A 12,312-nucleotide genomic window follows, 5' to 3' on the forward strand; every position below is an offset into this window, starting at 1 on the left:
AAATAATCAATGCCTTCCCTTTGCCTAAATCCCTTAGCAACTAGCCTAGCCTTGTACTTATTTATTGAGCCATCAGGGTTTAGCTTCCTCTTGAAAATCCATTTACATCCAATAGTAGAACACCCTGGAGGGAGATCAACTAACTCCCATGTTCTGTTTGAAATAATTGAGTCAATTTCACTCTTTACAGCGCCTTTCCAATGCCTTGACTCCGAAGAATCTTTGGCTTGACGGAAAGTTAAAGGCTCATCCTCGACATTGTAAGTGATAAAGTCACTTCCAAAGTCCTTGACTACCTTTGCACGCTTACTCCTTCTAGGTTCCTCTACTTTATTAGGAGTAGAGCTACTACCAGGATCCACCCCCACATTTGTCATCTTTTCCACATGATCAGGAATAGAACTTGATGTGTGAGTGGGATCATCCTCAGAACTACCCAAAGATATAGCAGTCTTCATTGGGAATACTTCCTCAAAGAAAGTTGCATCACGAAACTCAACTATCGTATTCGCCACAATACCATCTATGTCAGACTTTAATACTAAAATCTCATAGCAGTTGTGGTTTCAAGATAGCCCAGAAAGATACAATCAACAGTTTTCGGACCCAGTTTCTTTCTCTTGTGTTCAGGGAAAAGCATATTAGCAAGGCACCCCACACACGAAGATAACTCAAACTTGTCCTACGCTTTCTCCATAATTCATATGGTGTCTTGTCCATATGTTTCAGAGGGACTCTATTCAGAATATGGCAAGCCGTATTCAGAGCCTCTCCCCACATGTACTTAGGCAACCCAGAATTAATTAGCATACTGTTAATCATGTCTTTAAAAGTTCTGTTCTTTCGTTCTGCCACCCATTAGACTCAGGTGTGTTTGGTGGAGTAACCTCATGAACTATACCATTGTTTGCGCAATATTCATTAAACAAGGTACTCGTATACTCACCACCTCTATCAGACCTCAAACGTTTAAGTACTTTGCCAATTTGTGTTTCAGCTTCATTTTTATACATAATGAATTTATCTAGTGCTTCATTCTTATGTTTAAGCAAATAAACATAACAATATCTACTATAATCATCTATAAAGGTAATGAAATATCTACAGTGATCCTTGGTCAACACACCACCAAATTCACATATGTCTGAGTGCACTAAATCTAACAAGTCTGAATCCTTAACAATATTATGAAAAGGTTTCCTTGTTTGTTTAGCAGTTACACACACTTGACACTTAGATTTCTTATCAATGGCGTACTTTGGAATCAACTCTAAATTCATCATATTCTTTAGAGCACCAAAATTTAAATGACCAAGTCGTAAGTGCCACAAATCAGATGATTTTACACAATTAACAGAAGGTGCAACACTATCATTAATAAAACCACCCAAAACGGGTTTAACATTTATTAAAACAAACCATTAGACAAGTAACCCTTGCCAAAGAATGTACCAGTATGAGTAATAACTATTTTATTACACTTCAAAGAAAGTTCAAAGCCGTTTTTAACTAAACAACTTCCACTTATAATATTTCTACGAATAGAGGGAACATGATACACTCTAGTGAGAGATAGAATCCGCCCAGAAGCAAACTTCAGGTCCACGTTTCCTATTCCAAGCACTTGTACAGCACTAGCATTCCCCATCGTCACTGTCACTCCATGACTCTGTTGATAAGATACAAACAAGCTAATATCAGCACAAATATGTACATTAGCTCCAGTATCAATCAACCACTCATGTGACAGATAAGTGGAAAGTAGTACAGGGTTGTAAGTAACATACCCGTCATCGGTTCCAGAGGCAACAACCTCACCAATGACCATGTTAGCTATTGGCCCACTCGTGGTTCCAAGTCCAAGCACAGTATTTGCTTGAGCTACCACTCCAGCTTTCTTAGCTTTCTTACTTGGACAGTCCTTGCCTTTTCTGTCCTACAGTCACTACATTTACCTTCGAGCTCCCATGTTCCACAGGCAACACATGTCCCTATTTAGACTTGTGCTGCTCCCTACTGAGATATCCAACATCAAGTTAGTCCATGTGATCTCTCCTTTCTGTCTTTTCAGGGAGAGAGCAAACTCTTTCCAAGACTTAGGGAGCTTTTCAATCACAGACATCACTCGAAACTTCTCAAGCAAGACCATACCGGACTCACCCAAATCATGAACTAACATCTCAAACTCATGAACCTGTTCAGTCATGGATTTTCCATCCACCAGCTTAAAATCAAGAAACCTAGCCACAGAATACTTCTCAAATCCTTGAGAATCAGTATTATGGGTTTGGTCCAGTTTATCCCATAAGACTTTAGCAGTATAGACATCTGATGAATAAACATCGAACAAGGTGTTCTCCAAGGATGCCAAAATTGGCTGCCCTAGCCACCCCATCCTTCTCAGCCCATAAAGCATAAACCTTAACAGATTCAGCTTTCTCTTGTTCCAACCCAGGAGGATCATTCTGTACCACTAACAATAGACCCTTAATCGTTAACTAGAGCTTCGTCTTTTTCTGCCAAAGAGAAAAAGAAGCTCCACCACTAAATTTATTAGGCATACCCGATAAATCAATTGGATGGGGAAAACGATAGGTGGTCCAGTCAATGGTAGTGGTACCACCAGAACCAGAACCAGTCTCAACAATTTTAGGAACATCAGCAGTTTCGTTAACCATCTTGCTAATTAACTATATATAACTATAATCTCTTCAAGATTGTTGGGTATAATTCTAACTACACAGCAACAATGGGCAGTTACATATATAATAACAAGAACATGGCAAATAACCCAACTAACGAAACAAAACACGAAGGCAATAACAAACTATAAAGACTGTAATTGACAAAGAAAGTAAAGAAAACTTATCTCTTATTGCTTTCCAAATTCTGATAAGAAGAAGAACACAACAGCTGAGTCGCCAAACCCTTCAAGAGGACTTGACTGTTCTTGAAGAGATTATTGCCCCCCACTTAAACAACAACAGATCAATCTGGCCACAGAACCAACAATGATCAACGGCGACTCGCACCTCAGTTTGCCCAAAAAACCTATGCAACTCATATATGTTTGCGAGGTAGGCACCGAGACTTGTGTCATTTTTATCTCAAGTGTACCTTTCAATATATAGGCATCTCAAGTTACTCTTCTTCTATTTTACTCGATGTGGTACACCAAGTAACAAAATAGAAAAAGTAAACAAAATGGGTTTTCCTTATTATTTATATTATATCCAGATTACTTAATATTAATATTATAAAATATATTCAGAGTATGATTAAAATAATCCTTACTCAATATATTTTATATTAATAATTAAATAATCAATATAAATAATTAAACTTATAATAGAAAAGAAAAATATAAAAGTTCCCACTAGCACTAGGCTACACAAGCATTCCACTTATGCTAATAGTTGTAAAAAACACTAACACAAGATGCTATATAAACTCAATATCTTTCTTTTACAATATCAATGTGGGACAAAGTCCTCATAACCCATTTCAAACAAGCAACTTTGTCTCAATATATTCATGGATTCCACTAAGAAAATATCTTAGATCCAAATATGAAAGTTTAAGTCCTCATATCAAGGAACAACCTCCAAGTGTTAGTTTCCGGAAATCATATCAAGAACATATATAAAATATGCCTCAAACTTTTCATTTTCTAACATAAACTGGTCTTTTTTCTGACCATTGTTTTAAAGCCGTCACTCTGTTATTGCCTTACTGGCATCTTTCCATACATATGTTAGCTACAATAAGATCAAATGCAAAATTTAGGACTTACTATTTTAGAACGTAACATAAGATACATTCAATAGCACTTCATCCAGAACCGGGAAAAATAGCACTGTTCTTACAACTGCTAAATCTAAACAAATGTGTACTATTTGCATAGAAATCTAGTAAAAACCTACAAAATTATGCAGATGATGATTAGCAGTCAGCACCTACAGAAACGTGCAGATAATCGTCTAGTACACAGAAGACCGGCTTAATTAGCTAGCTATCTTACTATTAATCTGCCAGATTAGCTTGTAGTTGCAGGTTGGACTGGATTAGGAGGGAGTAGTGCTGGTGATGTCTGTGGTAGGGAAGGTACAAGTTTAGTCTTGTCAACGACGAATACTAAACATCTACAAAGCGGGCATGTGCTGTTGGATTGAAGCCAGTGGCGAATGCAATCCCTGTGGAACACGTGTTTGCAGGATGGCACTTGCATCAACTCCTCTTTCATCTCAAATTCTCCCAAGCATACACAACATCTGCATAACATTTTCTGAAAGGTTAGTCGAACTCTCAACCTCTTTAATCGTAAACAAATTCGTGCATCACACAGATTCTAACCTATAATAACACATAAGCCAAGAAATTTAATAATTAGTAATCAATTCGTTTTAAGGTTTAATAATTAGATCATTATCTAATTAAAGTGCTCAGCTGTGCAACTTTTTCCTTAATATAATTATCAAATTATGATGATGTAGATGTAAGGAGCATATATGCTTTTTAATGCCAAAGGCACTCATCTTATATTCTGCTTTCTTCACCATCATTATTTGAAAGCACTTTTGAGGAAATAGTGGGTGTTATTAGAGATTCTAACTGTTATTCTAAAAGAAAGATCAATACCTACATGCTAAAATATTAGTGAACATGCAGCTTGTCTTTAGCATATTACCAATATCAGACAAACCAGTAGCCTCTAAGTTCACGGCCCCTCTCCAGGGCCCTCGGTCAAGCTCACACACCCGCTTTATCTTTCACAAGGTTCAAACCCTCGACATCAGGTAAAAAAGACGAGATAGATACCGCTACACCAAGAGTTTACGGATTCTTAAATTGCTAATGACATATTTACGTATACATTTTTCAACTTATAATAAATTACATATTGAGCTAGACGGATCAATAATATCGTGAATGATTAAATTGTATGTGCAGTCAATATTCACAATTTTGTAATCATCCATTTTCCAGTGGAGAATATAAATGATGGACATAGTTCAACACTGGTCTTGTGTAAATCTACATCAACAGACAGAGACTGTATATCTGGTGTCCATATATCTTTTCGACATGTTAATTTATAATTTAGTGTCATAATTCCTTAAAATAACAACAGTTTGCCTTTCTAGCTGTAGTTCAAGGTCCATGTTTTATAATTATATCGTATAAAATAATTTTATATAACTGTTAAGTAACTGATTGCTCTAAAACCTTAACGTAACAATAACTTTTAGCTCACCTTCATCTGCCTGCAAAATAAAACTAGCAACTAGTATTGTTTTTGAATAATTAATCGCCCTCAGGTATTTGATCATAGATAAATCTTATTCTATTCACTAAAACACATGGACTAATTATTAACAAACTTAATGAACACAATATTCATCATAGATATTAGGAAAAATGTCCAACTTACAGTGAATCCCTTGCCTTGAGTTCTTCATCAAATACTACTGTAAGAAGTTTCTCTTTGAGTTCTTCTTTCAAGCCAACTTCGCATACCTGTAAATGTAGCAAAATAGACAAAAGCTTAGTTATTAGTAAATACTAACTCTTCATGTAATTCTAAAACATTTATAGTGGGCATTTTAATGTAGTAGAAATATTGTAACATCATATATGTATGTGATCACAGATCAAATCCTCAATATTTGTGATGACATCGTAAATATATCAGTTTTATGATTGAAATAGGTCGCACTATATGAAGGAGACGTTTTATCGTGAGAACAATTGTTCAGCACTTGTTTAAGAGCGGAGAATGAAGAGTTACGTTCTTTGGTGACTCCCCTCTACATGACATATATAGCAGAGAGAGGACTTACTGATATGATGAAGGGAGGTGGCTGAGAAAGAGTTCTTGGCAGCACCGGCGGAGGATGTGAGAAGGTAGAAGCTCTCTTCTTAAGATAAAACAAGTAAAACAACAAGAACAAAATTATAGAGAAAAGTATAGGAATTGAGAAAATAAAAGCTTGGTAAAGCTTCAATTGGAGTGCTTGTGAATAAAGGTGAGGAGGGTGTGGAGATGGATCAAACCCCATTCAAACTATCTATCAAATCTATGTTCCAAAGAAAAAAAACAAGAGACACAAATCAAGGTTCTTGTTCTATAATGGTGAGTGTACTTAAGCTATTGAGAAGGTAGAGTTTGTAAGATATTTTGAGTTGATATGTAGAAACTATAAAGCACATATATAGAATGTTAAGAATTGTTTGTAAAGGCTAGGGAAAGAAACAAAAATATTGTAAAATCAAACTTTTAGTTGCATGGGACAGGCCACTTAAAGATGGCTCCATTTATAAGAACTATTGTCCATCCATCTTCATCAACTTTATTTGGTGCTAAATATCATAGTATCTAACCTTCAGTGCTTAATTAAATTAATCAATTATTAATTATTCTTTGTTGGTTGGTTAATTAATTAATTAAAAGGTGGTAGGAATCTCTCATTTTTAATATATCCCAAATTGCCAAATGGGTAGGCAAAACAAATGCCTTTCCTGGTAAATTATATTCCCTCCAAATTGAAAGGCAAGTTACAGGGAGTTAGAATGGATCAAAATGGTTTTGACATAAAAGAAACCAAATAGAAACATACCTGTACCTTATTACCTGCCAAATTATAAGATTGAGAAACTGAAATATGTTCAAGACGGGGATATTGAGCATGTCACATATGAGTACTAGTTCTCCGGAAATTTAGTATGATCTCTAACTCTACGTGACATGTACGTATGATATATTTGCATATATCATGCTGTGACAAATGAGTACTAGTTTTCCGGAAAATTAGTATGGTCTCTACGGAACATGTATGTATGATATATTTTCATATATCATGTCACAAATCATTTGAAATTTTATATGACAACTCTCTGAAAAATTGATAGATAGATAGAAGGTCATTTCTTCAACACACCAGAAGTCATCGAAAGGGTCTCAGAGACCTATCAAACAAAAAAACAATAAGAGAAGTACTGGATTCATGCTTTTACATTTGCTCTCACTATAAGACTCTGAATTGAAGACCTCGAAACAACAGAGTTCCGGTATCATGTTAAATTACTAATTCTCCCAGAACTTCGACCTTGTTAGAGACACAGGTGGATCTTTATACTTTAATAACAGTGAGTCAGCTTGACTAAGACAAGCGCAACCTTTGGGAAGAAAATATAATAATATGGATTGAGTTTTATCTTCTTACTTTTTTGGATGTGATAAAGTGAGCATTCTGATAAGAGTAGTGCTGTAGTACTACCTTGATTAACTAGAATCAACTTCAATATGAAAGGAACTGCAAAGTCCATGAGATTACTCTCACAGCATCATAAATTTCAATAACCCCGTTTAGAATTTAATTGAAGTCTTACTGGTAACGCTTTCTGTTAGAATATGACATAAGATCCGGTTGAGGCCTTTTCTCTAATAGCCTCACTCGAAATCAATGCTAATTAACCAGTGTATCTAAATCGTTAAGGTTTAAAGCAAGACCCCAACCGGATCTTATATCATATTCCAACACTTTCAACATTTTTTTTAAAAGTAACTTAGAACTTATCAAATCAGAAGCGATCTCCAGTTCAAATCTTTTAAGATTGATTATGAGATTCTAATAATTTCACTTTTTCAAATCCACGGAAGGCGACTCGTCACCGAGGGAGTTAAGATATTTGACATCCTAGGCCAAAATAATACATAAAAGTGCAAAGAAAATCTAGATGTATCATCATAAACAAGAAAATGCATTATCATAAATCAGCCATCTAATTTACTAGTAGAAAGTGTTAAAAACATGACTATTAGTAAGCAGTGAGATGACACTAGCCTACTTGTAATCAAGATCCCGTATCATACCTAGATATTGTTAGTGGAAACCAAGCATACATATTTATCTATCACTATCTCAATTTCATGTAGATATGGGAGTGTGAGTGTTCATATTTACAATCATATTATTTAATGTTATATAGCTACCTTGAACAGTGGACTTATTGATCACCATTACATTGACAACTTGAGACCTTATCCTAACATGACAACTTTCACTCTCAGATTACTAAAGCACTGGTTGCTAAGCACTTTTGGAAAGGGAGGTGCAGTAATATAGGTAGAGGGTGACTGCAGCGGCGGATCCAGCTTCGAATATAAGGGGGGTCGGAATTTTTTTTTAATGAGCTCGAGCCGAGCATTTGGCACGTTCTGCTCTAGTTCGGCTCAAAAAAATAAAAAATAAGATCTTATATATTAGATTATTGAGAATATTTTCGGCTGGAAATTCTTTCTTAATTGTTGCAGTTGCAACCGTTAGAACCGTTAGAATCATCGACAATTTTACCAACATATAAACCCAAGGATATTCAATATCTTCGTGTAAGGTTGTAAATTGAAAAAATTAATACTTCCTTACAAGCAGTACGTAAAAATCAGTTGACTCGGATGAGTACTCTGATATGAGACGTCAATCGACTTGGATTTGTCCGAGCACTCAGAAATTCAACTGATTACTCAGATTTTCTGAGGACACGATCGAGGATAACTGATTTCCGAGTTTTATAACCTGGCTTATCTACTTGTTTTGTCGATGAATGCTAAACCAAACACCCGACAGCAAGAACTGCTTTCACCTATATATGCAGTTGAGCACAAACATACTACTATATTAGATAGAAAAGATCACTATCTCTCCAATGTTAATGTTCCGTGACATTTTCTTAAGGTGCCTTGTACTATGCTATTGCTTAATCCTGACTAAGCGAAAAGGTATATACTTTTAGTCACCTGGACACATAAAATGATAACTTATTAAAACTGCTACTCGAGTTACAATAAGTTTGTTACTTCAATAAGTTTTATGAAAATATTTGTTACTTGTTAGACAGACAAACAGCTGCAACTCTGCACAAGTTAAAGCTAACCATTATTCTTACTCCCCTTGAACACTAGTATAAAGCTAAAAAACTTGCTATCCTTTAATGTATCGAAAACTAAAATTCAGTCTGATTTTTCTATTTATTTTGTGAATCATCTAGCTATGGCAATTGTTGCACTTAACGACCAAGATGGTACTCACCGTAACCCTTTCATAGTGTTTTTGTCGGTATCTGTGACAGAACCCGGAGTGCTGGCTTGAGCTACCTGACCTTCAAAAATCATTAATTTTTCTTTTCAGTCCCAACTCGATTTTCAAAATTTAGTAGATAATTTAACCCTATATGAATAATTTAAACCTGAATCCCTTTGAAATTCTGGTTCCGCCTCTGGTATGTGCTTTGCGATATTTTTCTATTTTATCATTACCTCATTTGATCATTTTCTTGGTCCATCTTTTAACTTGCAGGAGTTTTGAGATCAATCTCGGACTTACCACCAACTCACTACACAGTCAGAATCAAATCATTTTCATTGCTAACTAAGAATAATATAGAAAAATATTATTCAGGTGAATTTGAAGCTGGAGGATACAAATGGTATAATAGTGTCCCTATTGTGAAGTTGTTATGTGTTTTTCTATGTCACGGGCTCACAGCATTTTGATTTTTCTTTGTCCCTGCAGGAAGCTGGTGATTTGCCCCGATGGCAAGAATGTCAAGGAATATATATCTGTGTACATTGCCATGGCTGAAACAACTTCACTTCGTCCCGGTTGGGAAGTGTTTGCAACATTTAAACTTTTTCTGCTTGATCAGAACAAGGACAATTTTCTGACAGTTGAAGGTTATTGTTGAAAATTTTACCTTGATCTGCCTAGCGGTTTTTAGAGAAATTGAAGTTAATTAGGGGCATAAGATTCATTAGAAGTTATTTGCATACAATACAAACATGATTACTGACCAGGCCTCTTGACCAGCTTCTGCAGGAAAGTGTAGACGATTTCATGGAATGAAGCTAGAATGGGGATTTGATAAATTTATCCATAACAAAGCATTTAGCGACGCAGTAAATGGATATCTTGTAGAAGACTCGTGTGTGTTTGGAGCCGAGGTTTTTATCCATAAAGAAACAAGCAAGGGGAAATCAGAGTGTTTAAGCATGATTAAAGAAGCCATAACATACAAGCACACTTGGAAAGTTGAAGAGTTCTGGAAACTAGATCAATTATCTCAGGAGTCCAGGGCATTCAACGGAGGAGACTACAAATGGTACAATCATGATTTATTATCAGCATTTCATATTTTGGTCTATCTGCACTTGTTATGTATGAAATTTCAAACATTAGAGCTGCAGCTAATCCAACATTTAAAGGATCAGAAAATGTACAATAACATGCAACCATCTTGCGCGAATTATTTGTGCAGGAAGATACTGATGTATCCCAATGGAAAAGGAAATGGTACGGGGACTCATCTATCGTTATACGTAGCTTTGGCTGAACCTGCATCAGTTTCCCCTGGTTCTAAAGTACTGGTAGAATTCACATTACGCGTACTAGACCTAATAAATGGCAGACATATCTCCGGAAAAGGTATTACCTAAGCTACCAAGATGCTTGACATACAAATTAAGCCAGTTGTTTTGTAAAGTTGGTCATTTAACAATATAACGAACATAAGATTGAAGCTGTTTCTGAGTTTCATATATCGAAATGTGGCTTCAGACTAATAATGTGAGGTTATGTTGTTGTGTTGCAGTTACTCGCTGGTTCGGTGCTTCAGATCCAGAGTCCGGATGGTCAAGATACATAACACTTGATTACTTGTATCTGCCAAAGAATGGTCTGCTAACAAAAGATAGCTGCTCTGTAGAGGCAGAAATTACAATTCATGGAGTGGCTAATGTTGTCTGATTATAACTCTTACTAACTTGTCACATTGATGTAAATTCGAGAAGAAATATGTAAGATTGTAAAGAAATTAATGTTCAAAGTTTACCAGTTCATGTATCAAAAGATTGGCGAAAACACAAATAAGAACTCCTCTTCACATTTTTTGTTTTAATTAAAATTGTTTGTTGATCAAGTCAAGTGCTCAAAGTCTCAACCTTTTTTTTGAGTAAATTAATATTTTTTTTTTAAAATCTATACAAGTGTACGAGGTAAACGAGAAACAAACTGCGCCGCAATATCTCGTTGAATAGCAAATCCAATCCTACGAAAAACATAATCAGGCGAGCCTTCATAATTTTCTACACTCTCCTAGGAAACTAACATCAAATGTCAAGAATCCAAATGTATCAAAAGCAAAAGACATGAACATGTGTTAATTATCTTTGTATATCAGATCATATTTACGCACATTTGCTGCTTTTGTAATCTCCTAACCAACTATAAAGGGTCAATTCCCAAATACAAGAGTTCAATCATGTAAGAAACTGATTGCAGTATGATTAGTAGGATAACATGTCATTTTAATGTCTATAAAATTAAAACTAAATAATGAAAATTTTGTGCTTTCGCGGTAAACAAAACAATTAAATTTGAGTGCACACAAATAAATTGAATATGCGTGACCATTGAATATACATGAGGGCAACCATTTTAAAGATTAGAAATGTGTATTTCTTTATAAATTAATGAATATAAATATCTACAATATAAGTGATAAGCTAGGGGAGGAAATTAAAAGATATTTAGTTTTAATAGAATATGTTGGAAATTTGACTTGCTGAAACATGTAGCACTGCTAAGTTCAAATGGGATTCTGAATGACAAATACAAAACACTGGAATATGTAGCACTATTAAGTTCAAGTGAGATCTTAAAACACTACTAGATTTAAGTTTGCAAAATTGATAAAATGATTTTCATAATGTTTTCAAAATAAATTTGATAAATATAAACGACCACCCCTAGGCTAAAACTTTTTTTTTATTGCTAGTGAATAATAAAATAATGTCAAAATGATATATAAGCAAGAAAACTTTTGTAAAACTATTTCTAAATTACATATCGAATAATAAATTCAAATATGATATAAAAAATTAATCGAATTTTAATAAAACCGTACATGTCTTGTTCTTGAAAATACCGAAATGAGTGCACACAAAATAAAATGGATCTTAAAATCATAATTACAACTTGGAAATATTTTATTCGCGTAAATACTGACAATTAAATGTAAAACACATATTAGATGATGTTTGGAAAATCTTTAAACAAGTTAATTATGATTTTTTTTGGATAAAAATTTAAGATATACTTGTTAAGTTTAATGTAAAACACATATTAAATGATGTTTGGAAAATCTTTAAACAGGTTAAATATGATTTTTTTGGATAAAAATTTAAGATGTATTTGTTAAGATTTAATTTATGAAAATTGTTAAAGGTCCCAAATGTTGTTACAATTTTATTTTTAA

General features: G+C 34.5%; 2 protein-coding genes across 3 annotated transcripts; one reads left to right on the forward strand and one right to left on the reverse strand.

Moving 5' to 3' along the window:
- Positions 1 to 3,834: 3,834 nt before the first annotated feature.
- LOC141678431 (putative E3 ubiquitin-protein ligase RHA4A) lies at positions 3,835 to 6,343 on the reverse strand. Its single transcript, XM_074484752.1, has 3 exons — positions 5,841 to 6,343; positions 5,432 to 5,517; positions 3,835 to 4,271 (listed from the first exon to the last, which is right to left on the reverse strand). The coding sequence occupies exons 1-3, from the start codon at positions 6,057 to 6,059 to the stop codon at positions 4,037 to 4,039; spliced, it is 540 nt and encodes a 179-aa protein (XP_074340853.1). The 5' UTR covers positions 6,060 to 6,343; the 3' UTR covers positions 3,835 to 4,036.
- A 2,569-nt stretch (positions 6,344 to 8,912) lies between these two features.
- Positions 8,913 to 10,940, forward strand: LOC141724238 (protein RESTRICTED TEV MOVEMENT 3). 2 transcript variants are annotated; one of them, XM_074526309.1, is made up of 6 exons: positions 8,913 to 9,081; positions 9,357 to 9,486; positions 9,573 to 9,733; positions 9,876 to 10,158; positions 10,315 to 10,481; positions 10,648 to 10,940. In XM_074526309.1, exons 1-6 carry the CDS (start codon positions 9,051 to 9,053, stop codon positions 10,800 to 10,802), a joined length of 927 nt encoding a protein of 308 aa, XP_074382410.1. In that variant the 5' UTR covers positions 8,913 to 9,050; the 3' UTR covers positions 10,803 to 10,940. The 2 variants fall into 2 exon arrangements, with proteins under 2 accessions (XP_074382410.1, XP_074382399.1); XM_074526298.1 differs by having other exon boundaries at positions 8,916 to 9,081; positions 9,867 to 10,158.
- The last annotated feature ends 1,372 nt before the right edge of the window (positions 10,941 to 12,312 follow it).

The sequence above is a fragment of the Apium graveolens genome, chromosome 1 (genome assembly GCF_009905375.1).
Source record: "Apium graveolens cultivar Ventura chromosome 1, ASM990537v1, whole genome shotgun sequence".
Lineage (NCBI taxonomy): Eukaryota > Viridiplantae > Streptophyta > Magnoliopsida > Apiales > Apiaceae > Apium > Apium graveolens.

Coding starts and splice junctions, on each gene's coding strand:
- LOC141678431 (XM_074484752.1), bottom strand. CDS start 6,059: ATGGGGTTTGATCCATCTCCACACCCTCCTCACCTTTATTCACAAGCA. Junction 5,518..5,840: donor CACCTCCCTTCATCATATCA/GTAAGTCCTCTC, acceptor CTACATTTACAG/GTATGCGAAGTTGGCTTGAA. Junction 4,272..5,431: donor CTCAAGGCAAGGGATTCACT/GTAAGTTGGACA, acceptor AATGTTATGCAG/ATGTTGTGTATGCTTGGGAG.
- LOC141724238 (XM_074526298.1), top strand. CDS start 9,051: ATGGCAATTGTTGCACTTAACGACCAAGATG. Junction 9,082..9,356: donor TGCACTTAACGACCAAGATG/GTACTCACCGTA, acceptor TTTAACTTGCAG/GAGTTTTGAGATCAATCTCG. Junction 9,734..9,866: donor CAATTTTCTGACAGTTGAAG/GTTATTGTTGAA, acceptor CCTCTTGACCAG/CTTCTGCAGGAAAGTGTAGA.